Raw genomic sequence first — 16,071 nt, 5'->3', positions numbered from 1 at the left:
TGTGTTTGGATCTCGAATGAAAAGCTGAATTCTTCGAGAGATAATGGCACTTTGACTGTCGCAAAATAAAGTGAACTTCTCTTGCTTTTGGCCCACCTCATGTAGGAACTTTATCATCCACAACACCTCTTTACATGCCTCGGTAGCTGCAATATACTCAGCTTCTGTAGTAGACGAAGCAACACATTTTTGTAACCTTGACTGCCACAAAACATCACTGCCTGCAAAGGTAACAAAAAAATATGATATGGTTTTTCTTGAATAACCATTACCCGCCATATCAGAATCTGTAAAACCTTCCAAAACAGGAGTATCACTTTCGAAGCATAAAAGTACTTTCGAAGAGCCTCGAGGATATCTAAGAATCCACTTAACAACCAACCAATGTTCTTCTCTCGGGTTGGAGAGATACCGACTAACAACACCAATTACGTGGGCTATGTCCGGTCTAGTACATACCATGTCATACATAAGACTACCAACTACGGAGGTATAAGGTACATTCTTCATCTCATCTTTCTTTTTCTCACTTGTAGGACATTGTTTGGAACTTAACTTGAAATGACCTGCAAGTGGAACTGAAAGATGTTTTTCATTTTTCATTTCAAACCTCTCAAGTACCTTCTCAATGTACTTCTCTTACGATAGCCAAAGTGTTCTGTTCTTTCTGTCTTTTGTGATTACCATGCTTAGAATCTGTTTCATTGAACTCAAATCATTCATCGCAAAAGACTTGTTCAAATCCCTTTTGAGCTTCTCAATTTCGCAATATCTTGCCCAACAATAATCATATCATCAACATAAAGTAGAATAATAACATAATCATCAGCACCGTATCCCTTGATGAAGACACAATGATCAGATGTAGTCTTAATGTATCCATTTGCTTCCATGAAGGAGTCGAATTTCCTGTACCATTGTCTAGGCGCTTGATTGAGCCCGTATAGGCTTTTCCTCAACTTGTAGACAAGTTCTTCTTTACCTTTGACTTTGAAACCCTCGGGATGTTCCATATAGATCTCTTCCTCCAAGTTACCATGAAGAAATACAGTCATCACATTAAGTTGTTCAATTTCCAAATCTTGACTAGCAGCTAATGCTAACACAACTCTGATGGATGACCTCTTCATAACTGGTGATAAGATCTCTTTAAAATCAATCCCCTTTTTTCTGACCAAAGCCCTTCACAACCAGTCTTGCTTTGTATTGAGGTTTTGAGCTATTCTCTTAATGCTTCAACTTGAATACCCACTTGTTATTCAAAGTCTTCTTTCCTTTCGGAAGTTTTACCAAGTCATAAGTCTCGTTCTTTTGCAAGGAATTTATCTCTTCTTGCATTTCCATCGACCGCTTATTCTTGTTTTCATGAGACAATACTTCTTGATGGGTTTCTAGTTCTCCCTCGTTAGTCAACCTCACATACTCATTGGGTGGATACCTACTAGAATGTTGTCGTTGCCTACTAGATCTTATAATATGCTAATTATCGGGTGGCTCTAGGGAACTATTATCATCTTGTTCATCTTCCTCTGTTGGCTCAGCATTAACTAGAGGGGTCTCATCAACCTTAACTTAGGCATTTTCCACATCATTGGGTTGTGATTGTGGTGTACAAATCCTACAATTATTGGGAAATTCCTTCTCCATAGACTTTGACTTTTCTTTTTTCTCAAAGTATTCAATGGTCTGATCTACAAAGAATACCACATCTTTGCTTTTAATGAGTTTCTTGTTAACTAGGTCCCAACATCGGTACCCAAATTCTTCATGGCCATACCCATTGTCTCGTCTTGCTATCACTAGGAAAAAATGTGTTTTTAACGGCGAAATTTTACGGCGGTATTTAAAACCATAGTTAATACCTTGTTTTTAACTGTGGTATATAAAACCGCCTTTAAAAGTCTTACATTTAACTACGGTATATAAAACCGCCTATAAAAGTCTTACATTTAAGTGTGGTATATAAAAACCGTAGTTAAAGTCTTATCTTTAACTGCGTTTTTTTATACCGTAATTAAAGTCTTATTTTTAACTGTGGTTTTTTGTTTTTTATATCTCAGTTAAAATCTTACGTTTAACTGCCTTATATAGATTCACATTTAAAAGTCTTATATTATTATAAATCATAAAAAAAATTATTAATAAATTTTAATTTTTATTATTTTAAAAATTAATTGAGATAAGTTTCAAAAGAGAATATTAGATAAGTTAATTAAAATATATATACTTATAAAATATTATTATATCAATTCAATAAACATACCTTACATGAATTAACAATGAAAAAAAACAAAATAATAAAATATTATATTGAGACTTCATATTTATATATAGTTTTATATCCATTTAGTTTATAAATAATTCTAAAAATAATATTAAATCTTATTAATATTTTTCTCTCTCATAATTAATGACTAATTAAATAATAAACTAATTTATTACTAATTACTTTTATAAAATAATATATATATATATTTATAGAGTAATGATAGGGAACGCGAATTTGGGGCCGCAAAGTGCACGAAAAATATTTCTTTTTAAACACGGAATATTCTCTCTCCTCTTACTAATTATTTTTTTATACTACCGATTAATTTATCCCTATTATCACGATTAATTATTTCATTAATTTTTTCCCTCATTTAACTGGTAAAATAACTCAACACTTTACAATAAATTCTCACATTAAATATTATAATAATATATTTAAATAATAATAATGTATTGGATTTATTTATTTATTTATTTTTTCACTAAACCCTAATCTCTAAATCTTAAATCCTAAATTTTAAACCCTAAATTTTAAACCCTAAACCCTAATTAATATCATTGTTTAGTTAAATTATGAATTTATCTCTTTTATTTTTTTTTTAATATTTTTATAACTTTTCAATTTCTTTATTTATCAAATATTTTTTATTTATTCTTTATGCCTTCTTTTTTTTCTTATTATTTTTTTTATTTACTTATTAATTATTTTCTCTCTACACAATTGGTGACTAATTATTAATAAATTATTTTTTTTCACTCATTTCATTGATAAATTCATAATTCAACTAAACTAACTTTAATATTAATTAATATTAAATTAATATTTAATATTAATAGAGATATTAATTAGGGTTTAGGATTTAGAGTTTAGGATTTAAATAAATTAATTAGTGAGATAAATTAATTGATTAGTGAGAGAGAAAGAGAGATAAATTAATTAATTCGTAGAAGAGGCAGAGATAAATTAATTAATAAGAGGGGAGAGAATATTCCGTGTTTAAATAGAAAATATTCTATTTTCCGGACTTTCGCGGCCCCAGATTAGCGTTCCTTATCATTACTCATATTTATATTAAGATAAAATATTTATTATTTTTTAATCTTTATAATTTAGTATGCACTATTATATTTTTTAAGTCAAATAAATTTTAAAAATATAGAAAACTAGTTTTTTTTATTTAGATTATTAAAATATGTTTAATGAAGATTTGATATTGTCAAGACTATTTTTTATTAATTAATGGAGATAAATTATTATCAAATATTCTAATTAAATTAAAATATAATGTAATAAATATATATATATATATATATTAACAAATATTAAGACTTTTAAACTGTAACTAAGTTACAAGTATATGCTAGTATATTTATTAATTAAAATGAAATATTGAAAATATATATATTATATATATATATATATATATATATATATATATATATATATATATATATATATATATATTATATACGATGAGAGAATGATTTAAAGTTGAAAAAATAAAAGAGTGAGGAAAATAGAATAGAGTAAGTTATTTAGTTTTTTCAACCAATTAACATGTCATTCCCTCCCCTAAGTTTCCTTTCAATCCTCTCTCATATGTATATATAATTTATTTATTTTTGTATAAAAGTAAGTTAAAAATATAAGATTATTTATATGCATTATCTTAGAAATTTAATTTAAATATAAATTTAAAGAAGTTACTTTATCAATAATTATATATAATTATAAATTCAAATATTAACCTATTATATCGATTAAATTTAAATTAAATTTAGTTTCATAATTTAATATACATTTAGTTTATAAATAATACTAAAAATAATATTAAATCTTATTAATATTTTTTTTCTTTCACTAATTTAATAGACTAATTCATCATTAATTATTTTATAAAATAAAATTCAAAATAAAAAAAATAAGAAATCATTTAAAAGAACCAAATTACTTTTCTGTCTTAAATTAGTTTCATAAATAAGAAGATAAATCACTTTTCTTAATGGCATTAAGAGGTGATATTAATAATCTTAAATTTTTGGGTTCGAACCTGTTCAGACGACAAGTTCTGTATCTGGTTAAATAATGGTTAGGTGTGTTTACGGATTACATACTTAATCTGTTCTTCAAATTTTTTTAATTTAGTTTCATAAATGATAAATAATAAAATTACAGATAAATATAATAAAAAATAACAATAGAATTTGTTGGAGAAAATTGATTTTTTTTAAAGGTTTAAAAAAAAAAAATCTTGTTTGATAAATATTTTAAAAAATTAATTTTTTAGGTTAAATTATTAAAATATTATTATATCATAATTTTCTATATTTTAGTTTTAAAGTTAATAAAAAATAATTTAATATTTAAGTATATAAAATAAGTGATTAAATTGTTGGAATAATAGATAAAAAGATAACTGAATTTTAGAATAAAACCCTACAAATACCTAAAACCACACATCAAATGAGCCTCAGCTAAGTTGATGACGTTAGTCGTAGGACCATTTTTTTCAATCCGAGTGTGGGACCGTTTTTAGTAGTACGATCGAGACTATTGAGCGGATGTGGGGATGCCACCGCCTGCATATCTTTATATTATTTTATTGATTTCTTTAAAATTAGATGAATAATGACACTTTCATATATATTTTTTAAAATATATATTACGTATGAAAATATTTGACCGATCAAAACCCTAAATTGTACCTCTAAAATTAAAAAAAAAAAAAAATTCTTCAATTAGCCTCAAACAACCAACCCATATTTGGTAATTTGACCATTTATTTTTTGAATAATATCATTTGTCTTCAAATAAAGAGTCTTAAAAAAAAAAATACAAAAGCAAAACAAAGAATAAATTAAAAGAGTGGGAAGTTAGAAAATTCTATAAAAATATCATTTTAAATAAGTCAAAGAAAAATGATATATTGGACCCACAAATATAATCCTACAAAACATGTGAAGGAGATCAACAAACCGGCTAATATCACTAGTTTTAATATCCGCCAAGGTAGGTCTCTAAGACAATTATTTCAAAGAATCTTGTTAAATTAAAATACTACATAATAATTTGTCATCACTACAATTGTATTTGAACAAAAAAATTTTTTTATCTCAATAATTGACTAGAATCTTACATATAAAAGTGTAGATATTAATTGGAAAGAGTACCATCCTCTAATTTAAGAGTACATTTGGACAAATATTTTTTTTATTAGTGAATATATAAGAATATACCATACAACCATAATTCTAACTTATAGTTAATATCTTATAAGTGATAATCAAACTCGTGAGTCGTGACCATGTTAATTATGGTGATTGACACTTGAATTACGTACCTTTATTATCCATTAGTAAAAAAAGACCTTATAGCGATTGGTTTACCAATCGCTATTATAACGATTGGTCATATACCAATCGCTCTTAATCGGCATATATAAGTTTCTTCATACATCAATCGTCAGTGAGAATTCTGCCGTGAATAACACTCCAACCCAAAAAGGAGATCTTAGTAGGCATCTTAGACGCCCATAAATATTCCAACAAAGATCAATCGGGTTAACCTTATTGAACAAAGTGTAACAATGTCCCACATGAAATTTATTCAGATCACGCCATCGCATAAAATCACGAGAAGATGTGTTTAACCCTTTATTTCTAACCATTAACAAAATTCTATCATTGGACATGTTTTCCTCAATGTTTAATCTTCTTTTATATTTGATACGATTAGCAAAACTACTAGACCGAATGTCAAACATATTTTTGATCGATGAATCTCTACATAGAAGCAAGTTTTTTTCTTATTATTTAAATTTTGTTATGTCTCAATTTATTATTTAAGAAATCGAATTATCTGTAAAATATATCCAACAAATTAAAGATAAAAATGATCTTTCATTTTTTTTAGTTTTTATATTTAAAGAATTCATTTTTAATGTGGCGGATTCTAGATGATCATGAGTAATGTTAGTGTGGTGGAGTCTCCTCTATCAAATAAATTGTCAAAAATTTTCTTTTTGATTATTATCCTTCTATAAAATAAAATAAAAAAAAAAAAAAATGGTTTCAAGGGGTCAGTTTTCAAAATGTGGGAGAATATAATAATTTTCAAACTTGATATACAACACTGAATGTATAGATAAGGAAGTCATTATATCCACTGCTTTTGTACACAATTTCTTCTTCTCTTCTCTTCCATTCTCTTGTTTATGTATATGTGTGTTCATTTTTAACTTTTTGTTATATATACATAATCAGATATGTAACAATTACCTCATCAATCTCAATATTCTCTTTTAATACTCAATATAAGGCTGCTGCTATCTATTTTTTTTTTATGAACAAGTGAGAATATAAAGAGAAATATGGATGCCAAAACAAGGTATGCTATTGTGACAGGAGGAAATAAAGGATTAGGGTTTGAGGTATGCAAACAATTGGCTGCAACTGGCATCACAGTTGTTCTAACCGCAAGAAACGAGAAAAGAGGACTTGAAGCTCTTGAGAAGCTCAAAGAGTCGACCAGTGATGATGTCACTAATATCATCTTCCATCGCCTTGATGTGGCCGACCCCTCTACAATTTCCCCTCTTGTTGATTTTGTTGAGGCCAAGTTTGGAAAGCTTGATATCTTAGTAAGTGGGATATAGTGGACTTAATGAAGAAACTAAAGTCTAAATAATATATTTTCTTTAACCCTTCTCTCTTTTTCTTTTGATAAATCATGATATATTCAAATGTTTTTAGTATAATTATGTCTCTTTTGATAGTTTGAAAGTTTTTGTAATCTGTTAGGGTTAATTTCTTGCAATTCCATTAATCCTATTGATCTCTAATTTATATATTTGCTTCACATTTATTACCTTTAAAGTAGTTCATTATTTAAAAGAATACAAATTTGAAATCTTGTTTGTATATGACTATGATTTTTGTTGTGATCCACAGATCAATAATGCTGCTCTTCTAGGATCCAATATTGATTGGAAATACATGGAAGGCATTGTTGGTAAGGTAATGTCTAATTCTAATATCATACTCTTTTTTATAAATGGACACTAAATTAAAGGTGGCAAAAGAAAGTATAAAAACAAATGAAAACAAAAGGTAAAGTGAAAGATCCAAAAAAGAGGATAATTCTAAATATAATTTTGATCATATCATCAATATATATATATATATATACTTTATGTTGATCAGTTTTCTCAACTTCTTGTCTGTGATGATCTATGGGCTTTTGTTGATGTGAGTTTTTTTTTGTTATAATAAACTCTAGTAATCTTTTTCTAATAATAGTTGATCATAATTGTTATTTTTTTTTGTTAATTTATAATGAATATAATGTCATAATTTTTTAACTTATTTTTCACGACACTGTGACCCCTCATTAGTGGTAACCAACTTTGTGTCTCCATGTTTTTTATGCATACAATTCTCATCTTCTTTTCACTTTTGAAGTCTAGGTTGATCATGTGTTTCTAGCACACATATTATTCATTCCACACAAATTTTTTGATGTGAATAAGTACCATCGCAAAATGTTTATTTCCTATGTTAAAAATGCGTTGTTCCGTCTGGCTTTGGCTGGCGATATATGGAGAATTGCCCTGTGTCTTCTCACAGGGACGAGTAATAATTAAAAAATAATTTTAAAAATAAAAATATTACATTATTACCCGGTACAGAGGACAATCCCGTCGCAGGTGGAGGAGCGGTCACACCGACCAACTTCAATTAATTAGTCACTCTCCTTTGTGTTTCCTCCGGTTTGTTCATACTACTATGTTTCCCATTTTGTTTAACTTTAAATTTTCTAGATGTTATTTGTTAGTATTGAGTAAATATATTAAATTTGTGTGATTAATTAAAAAGTTGTACTATTCATTCAATATAACCTTATTGTCTAATCAATCATATGTAAACTTTTATAGATTAAGTTATTACAAAATATTGTAACTTACTTTTGTAATTTTTTTTTGTGTTTTTCTTATTGTACATGCATGTATTTCTCACGGTAACTTGGATCTTATTTTTAAAAAAATGTATTAACGTTATAAACATGTTTTAATTTTAATTACAACTTATTTGGCAGCCTGGATGGACAGATGGCAAACATGGTGAATTAATAGATTCTCAGTACGAGATTGCAGAAGAATGTCTACAAGTAAATTATTTTGGCACAAAAAAGATGATTGAAGCATTTGTTCCTCTACTCCAACTTTCTGATTCTCCAAGAATTTTGAATGTTTCTTCTGGTGCTGGAAGTTTACAGGTAAAATTTGCCTGCCTTTCGTTCGAAGCTCAAGTGAATTAACCATATTTCGGGCTCCCTTTGCCTTGTTTAACCGGAAGTTATCAAGGACAAGTTTTCGATCTGATTCGCCCCATTGACATAAGTAGTTTTTACTTAAACACATTGGTCTTTTTTTTCCAGAAGTTGCCGAATGAATGGGCTAAAGGAGTGTTAAATGACGTTGACAACCTCACTGAGGAAAGAATAGATGAGGTGGTGAAAGAGTTTCTCAAGGATTGTAAAGATGGAACTAATTTGGAAACCAAAGGTTGGCCAAAGATTCTAACTTCTTATATAGTATCAAAAACTGCTTTGAATGCTTACACTAGAGTTGTAGCCAAGAAGTTTCCGGGTATTCTCGTGAATTGTGCTTGCCCAGGTTATGTTAAGACAGACATGACCGACAATACCGGCATACTTTCTGTGAAAGAAGGAGCCGAAAACCTAGTTAGAGTGGCTTTGTTGCCTGATGATGGACCTTCTGGAGCATTCTTTCAACAAGCTAAACTCTCTTCTTTTTAATGAAAATTAGTTAAGTGCTCTTATATTTACCATGAAATTGTATATGGTTACTCGTTTTAGTTTGCCTATATAATTTGTTTGAATAATTTATATCTTTGAACTGTATGAACATTTGATGATAAATATTTATTTTTTGTGATAATTTTTATTTGGCATCTGTGACTATATAATACCAGTCTCAAAGTTGGAGTATCATAAGTCACTTTTGTTTTTAATCATTTTTTTATTACATTAATGTATTTTACAGAAACATTATGGAGATATTAATAAATATTTTCTTGTATTTTTTGTTCCATCTATGAACGAGCCTATATTGGGCCAATAAAAAAAATCTTATTAACACTAGTTTTGTATGTTTATTTGTAATTGAGCAATTTAGTTTATGTTATTATTATTATTATTTAAATAATTAATCTTAAAAAAGATTTAGAAGCTACCGTTAGGGTGAATTTAAATAAAATAAATAAGAAATTAGAAATGATACGAGTGAATAAACGTGCGTTTCACATTTTTATTAGAATTAGATAAGAGAATATTGAATTAAATTAAAAACAATTAAGAAATTAGGGGTAATGTCACTTCTCTATCGTAAAAATTAAAAAAATTTGTTTTTTTGGGGTGGGTGAGTCCACATCAACCCTAACGTAGATTCGCCCCCTCATTAATTTTGTTGTATTTTAAGTGTCTTTGGTGATACTTTAGATCAAGGGTGTAACCATGATTTTAAATCTTACCAGGTTAAATGCTTTGCGAAGGAGAGTACTACAACCATGATTTTTTTTAAACTAAGATTATTGAAATTGACGCTATTACTTTTCAGATTCAGATATCGAATACTCCGACAATACATGTTGATAGGATCGGTTTTATCGATAGAGACGGGGGTCTGGCTATTGATGAAGGCTTATGAAAAACGGTTTGAAAGAAATCTTGTTAGGAATTTAATTCACTTTCTATTCTACGCAAACCCTTGTAAACACATGAAATAGAATCAAGGCGGAATTGTTTACTTAGGTTTGAAGCTCAAAATGAAGAATGTGAAGATGACAGAAATGAAAGACACGGCAGTTTGTTTATGGATGTTCGGAGCAAACTCTCCTACGTCACCCTTTCTTCCAACCACCGGAAGGATTCACTATAATATGATTTGAATCAAAATACAGTTTGCACACACTTAGCTCACTCTGTTCAATTTACACGATGAAGAATATCACTCAGCTAAAGGTGTTTTTGATTCTAGCTCTCTCTTGATTCACACACAGTACAATCAGGAAAATAACTTACGACTTGAATATTCAAAGGATTGATTACACAGTAATTTCAGTAAGCAAGATGATCGAGAGATTGTCCATTGTCCTTGAGATTTGATAAATACTAGGCAGAGACTAACAGTCGAATCTTCAGAATGATACGTGGCACTCTTCCATTAGAAAGCTTACATAGTACACAACAGGTTCTGAGCACAAGGATCGTGGCCGTACACCAACTGGTAGTGCGCCGAATATTCCATCAGAGATGTTCCTGCAAAACAAGTAATGTGAGGGATATTCTCTTACGTGGCATTCGTTGGTTGGTTGCGTCTAGATATCGTATTAATCTTCACTAAAAAGAGGAGCAGGAGTAGAGTATAGCTATAGCACGTGGGTAGGCGGGTGCTAGCTTCAAGCATACTACTTAAGCATAGTATTAGACGTATTTCAGTTAGACGACCTCGTCTAATGAAAACAAACGTCCCCGTCTAAGAGATAAATCCATTAGACCACCTGGTCTAATGGGATTAGACTTAAGTCTAATTACAATCATTTCAGATTAATCTGAATGAGTTAGACTACACGTCTAACTTTCACCAATTAGACTACACGTCTAATCTTTCACAAACCATTAAACTGCACGTCTAACTCCACGAGTTAGACTACACGTTTAATTCCGGTTCTACTTCATATTTGTCTGAAGGAGTTAGACTACACGTCTAACTTTCTCTTTCTATTAGACTGCACGTCTAACTCCATGAGTTATACTGCACGTTTAATTACGGTTCAATTTCAGACTTGTCTGAAGGAGTTAGACTTCACGTCTAACTTTCTCTTTCTATTAGACTGCACGTCTAACTCCACGAGTTGGACTGCACGTCTAATTACGGTTCAACTTCAAACTTGTCTGAAGGAGTTAGACTTCACGTCTAACTTTCTCTTTCTATTAGACTGCACGTCTAACTCCACGAGTTAGACTGCACGTCTAATTACGGTTCATCTTCAGAATTGTCTGAAGGAGTTAGACTTCACGTCTAACTTTCTTTTTCTATTAGACCGCACGTCTAACTCCACGAGTTAGACTGCACGTCTAATTCCGAGTTCTATTAGACTGTACATCTAACTCCGCTAAGTTAGATTGCACGTCTAATTCCAAAAATATTAAACCTAAACCCTAAACCCTAAACCCTAAACCCTAATTCCAAAAATATTAGACTACACATTTAACTCCACGAATTAGACTTCACGTTTAATTCTGAATTCATTAGACTGCACGTTTAACTCCACAAGTTAGACTGCACGTCTAATTGCATGCATCTAATACCAAATCGGTCTAATGAACCTCATTAAAACCAAATCTTATGAAATCTGATTTTGATACACCTGCATCAAAACGCATAAATCATTTCATCATCAAAATCCCAATAGTCAACCTACTTCAACACTTAGTCAAAATAATTTGACCCAACAATTTCCTCTTTTTTGATGGTGAAATTGAAAGCCTGCATATATACAATAAAATACGCATTTATCATATAAATTTAAACAATCCCCTATTTGCATGCAAATAAATCATTCAGAATATCAAATTCATAAACACTCATGTATGAGTGTTTTCAGAGGAAACACACAAAACGTTGTTCCAAAATAACCAAAATAAGTTCATAACAAAATATCAAAAGATCTTCAAAAATTTCATCTTAAATAAAATTAATTTCTATTCTAATCATCTTCTTCTTCCTAATCGTTTTTCTGGAAAGGATAGTCTTGAACCTAGGAAGTCTCTAAGACTGCGGTTAGAGGAGGGTTGGAGACATCTCTTTTCCTTTTCTTAGACTTGAGCCTCTTCACCCTAAGAACGTATTCGACAACCTTCTGGTTGTTTAGAGTTTTGGAAGGAATGTGAAAGCTCTTACCGGGTATATCTAGGAGGAAGCAAAGAAAAGTGCCAAGAGGACTGTCAAAACCAAAGATAGTCTTTCGGGCACAAACCATTCTAACAAGATTTCTGAAGAGGAAACTTGTCCAGTTGACTGTCACGCCCCTTGTGATAGCCACCATCATCTCGAAAACCTTGGAATAAAACTGGTAGGAAGATTCTTTGGCGATAAGAGATTTAGAGATGATTTCACTTAGAAGAGCAAACTCATCTTTCAGGAGATTTTTCTTCCCGTAAATATCCATTTGAGGAGAATCAGAGAAGACTTTCATCATAGTAAACATGATTTCATGAGGGGAGCAAGGAAACTCATGAATACCTGTAGTGGGAAGTTGAAAGAACATACCGAATGAATCTTCGGAGATACAAATCATTTGGCCCAAAACAATCCCAGCAACGATTTTGTCCTAATAGAAGCCCGCTGTTTCGAAGAATTCACGAATCAACTATTCGTGATAAAGATGATGAGGGGTGAGAAACTTTCTCAGTCTAGAGGCTTTCAAAGATTCAAACATCTTCTGCATGCCCGGAGATTTCAACGTAGATACGTATTTGAAGTCCTTTTGAATCAATTTTGGACGGAAGAGAGACATTTTGACTCGATGAACAATAGCTTAGTCAATTCGAATTCTAGAGAGAGAGAGATGAATTTGGAAGAACTCCATCTTTAGAGTAAATTATTCATTAAATATCAAGGTCTAACATGTAGAGAATATCTAATGATTACTCCTACCGTCAAAAACTCAAAGGTCTGTTCCCAATAAACGTAGCATTTAATATTAGCATGAAAGCGAACAGTTATTACTAAATGTACAAGCAAAAGTTGTCAGAAATATTAGTCATTCATTATTTATTGAGAGACACGTGTCTTCAATTCTTTTGAGGAATGACTGATTTGATTTTCGGCGGGAAAATTGCACTTAAGTAGATACATGAGCGAAGGACAGCTGTCCAAATAGCCAGAAGATGAAATGTCTAATTACACCAGTAGTTAGACGTTTATTCTCCTTTTCACATTTTCAACTTCTTTTCGGAAATCAGTCTATTAGACGTATACGTCTAATTATGCAGAAACATCACGTGCGAAACGTGTGTCTGATTAGACATGAGCATCCACTTGCTCATGACGTAAAAACGTATAACGTCTATTAGACGTGTGCGTCTAACTACGCTGAGTAACAACCCAAGACTGATATTCCAAGAGGAAATAAAACTGCTAGAGTAGACGTACGTCTAAGTAGTGTTTCTCAAATCCTTAATCCTTATGACGTATTAAGACCTCTGTCTTCATGTCTTCTTTGTTATGTTTTTGATTAACACGTTCCCCCTCAAGTTATGCACGTAATCACATCAATCAAGATCAACAAGACCTAACATGATTCTAAAATGAGAAAACTTAGCTTCCGACAGAGGTTTCGTGAAAATGTCTACTGTTTGTTGATCTGTGGAAACATGTTCAAGACAAATCTGCTTCTGATTGACGTGTTCTCGGATAAAGTGATGCCTGATTTCGATATGCTTTGTTCGAGAATGCAGAACTGGATTGTAGGTGATTGCAATGGCACTAGTGTTATCGTAGAAAATTGGAGACTCTTCAACCTCAATCCCATAGTCCTTGAGCTGTTGTTGAATCCACAGAATTTGAGAGCAACAACAGCCAGCTGCAAGATACTCTGCTTCAGCTGTAGACGTGGCGACTGACGTCTACTTCTTTCTAAACCATGTGATTAGACGATCTCCAAGGAACTGGCAAGTTCCACTCGTGCTTTTTCTATAAATTTTGCACCCTGCATAATCTGCATCTGAGAAATTAGTCAAATTGAAATTGGAATCCTTTGGATACCACAGTCCCACATTTTGAGTTCCCTTTAAGTATTTAAAAATACGTTTAGCAGCAGTAAAGTGAGAGAGTTTAGGATTAGCCTGAAATCTGCCACAAACACCAACAGCGAACTGAATGTTTGGCCTGCTAGTAGTTACATATAGTAAGGATCCGATAAGTCCTCTATATGCTGTTACATCGACACTTTGGCCACCTTCATCTTTATCCAATTTACTAGAGGAGCTAATTGGAGTAGCTGTAGTAGAGAAGTTCTCCATTCCAAACTTCTTTAGCAGTTCTTTGGTATATTTGACCTGATTGATAAGGGTACCTTCTTCTAACTGACGGACTTAAAGCCCAATGAAGAATGTTAATTCTCCCATCATGCTCATTTCAAATCTGTCCTACATCAGCTTAGAAAATTTCTCACACAGTTTGTGGTTAGTTGAACCGAAAATAATGTCATCAACATATATTTGTACAAGTAAAATGTGAGAGTCTTTAGTGAATTTAAACAATGTTTTATCCACAGTTCCAACAACAAAATCATGATCAAATAAAAATTTAGTCAAAGTGTCGTACCAAGTTCTAGGAGCTTGTTTCAGACCATACAATGCTTTATTAAGCCTATAAACATGATTAGGTAACACATGATCTACAAATTCAGGTGGTTGCTCAACATATACTTCTTCACTTAATTTCCCATTTAAGACCGGTTCAAATAAACCTAACTTAAATAAACTTTCCATGCAGAAACAAGGAACCGAACCGGAACCGGTTAAAGAAAACTAACCGGTCAAGCTACCAAACCGATCAAGAATACTTGGAACGTGACCGCACAAAGAAAGGATCAGCCAAAGCTTAAAACCGAAATCATCAAATAGCCGATCATCCAAAAGGCAGAGAAATAACCGGAAGAAGTCCGGTTACATCACTCATAACAAAAGTCTTTTGGCTAAGTCAAATGACCGACCAGTACAAGAAGACAATTCGGGTATCTGTTGAGAACGATATCAAAGGAACAGACTGAACACTTCCACATTCATGCAAGTCTGAGGAAAGACTGTAGGTTGCAGAAGACAGTACTACCGGATCTTTCTACTTCGGGATAAGACAGAAGGGAAATCTTCCAAGTACAGACAACTGTCCAACAGACAGTGCCTACATCAAGTAAAAGACAAACCCGGCAGGTTTGTCTTACTCACCGGAAGAAACAGACCGACAGGTCTGAGACAGAACACCAGGTCTGAGGTTGACCATCAGGTCTGAGGAAGCGACCGCATGTCTGAACCTCTGAAACACTGAATCACTGCACCTCAGCTCAGCCAATCAGATTCAAGGAAGTGAAATATGACCGTTGGCATATTTCACCTATAAAAGGAGGCAGTTGCAGAAGAGTAAATGCGGGACATCAGTGTGATATTGGGACATTGAGTGACATACATTGGGATAACGAGCGCTAGAGCATTTACTACAAGTGATAAGATTGTGTTGCTGTAGAAAGCCTGAGTGTTAAAAGTTAAAGTGTGTTTTACAATTTCGGTGTAAATTGTAAGAGTGTTATCGAGCAGAAAATAAGTCTCGATCGGTTTGTACTTGTATTCCTTAGTGAATATCCTTCTCGCGGTTTCGAGAGGAAGGGGTGACGTAGGAGTTTTATCTCCGAACATCCATAAAATCTGTCTTGTTATTTACTGTCTGCCGGTTTCATTACTTGACCGATTTATACCACTATAACCGACTCAATCCTATCCAAGCCGAACCTCCAGGTTACCGAAGCCGACCCATCAAACTTCAAACCTCCATTATACAATACCGATTCTGCCTATCATACAAGCGTGCCGCTTCAATCTGAAAGCAAACCTCTTCCGCGCTTGAACCTAGTTCAAGGGTTTGTGACAGGTTGTGTAGTATTGAAACCCCGGTGTTAAACTCTAACCGGATTAACCACCACCCTTTGAGTGTGAACCGC

At 31.9% G+C, this 16,071-nt stretch overlaps 1 protein-coding gene across 1 annotated transcript; it reads left to right on the top strand.

The window, feature by feature from the left end:
* The first annotated feature begins 6,501 nt into the window (after positions 1-6,501).
* Positions 6,502-9,230, top strand: LOC124918903 ((+)-neomenthol dehydrogenase-like). The gene is made up of 4 exons (XM_047458978.1): positions 6,502-6,911; positions 7,222-7,287; positions 8,366-8,545; positions 8,708-9,230. The coding sequence occupies exons 1-4, from the start codon at positions 6,642-6,644 to the stop codon at positions 9,086-9,088; spliced, it is 897 nt and encodes a 298-aa protein (XP_047314934.1). The 5' UTR covers positions 6,502-6,641; the 3' UTR covers positions 9,089-9,230.
* Positions 9,231-16,071: the final 6,841 nt, after the last annotated feature.

The sequence above is a fragment of the Impatiens glandulifera genome, chromosome 1, assembly GCF_907164915.1.
Source record: "Impatiens glandulifera chromosome 1, dImpGla2.1, whole genome shotgun sequence".
NCBI classification, from domain to species: domain Eukaryota; kingdom Viridiplantae; phylum Streptophyta; class Magnoliopsida; order Ericales; family Balsaminaceae; genus Impatiens; species Impatiens glandulifera.
Note: the sequence above shows the minus strand (reverse complement) of the source record. Positions and strands in the feature narration are given on the sequence as shown.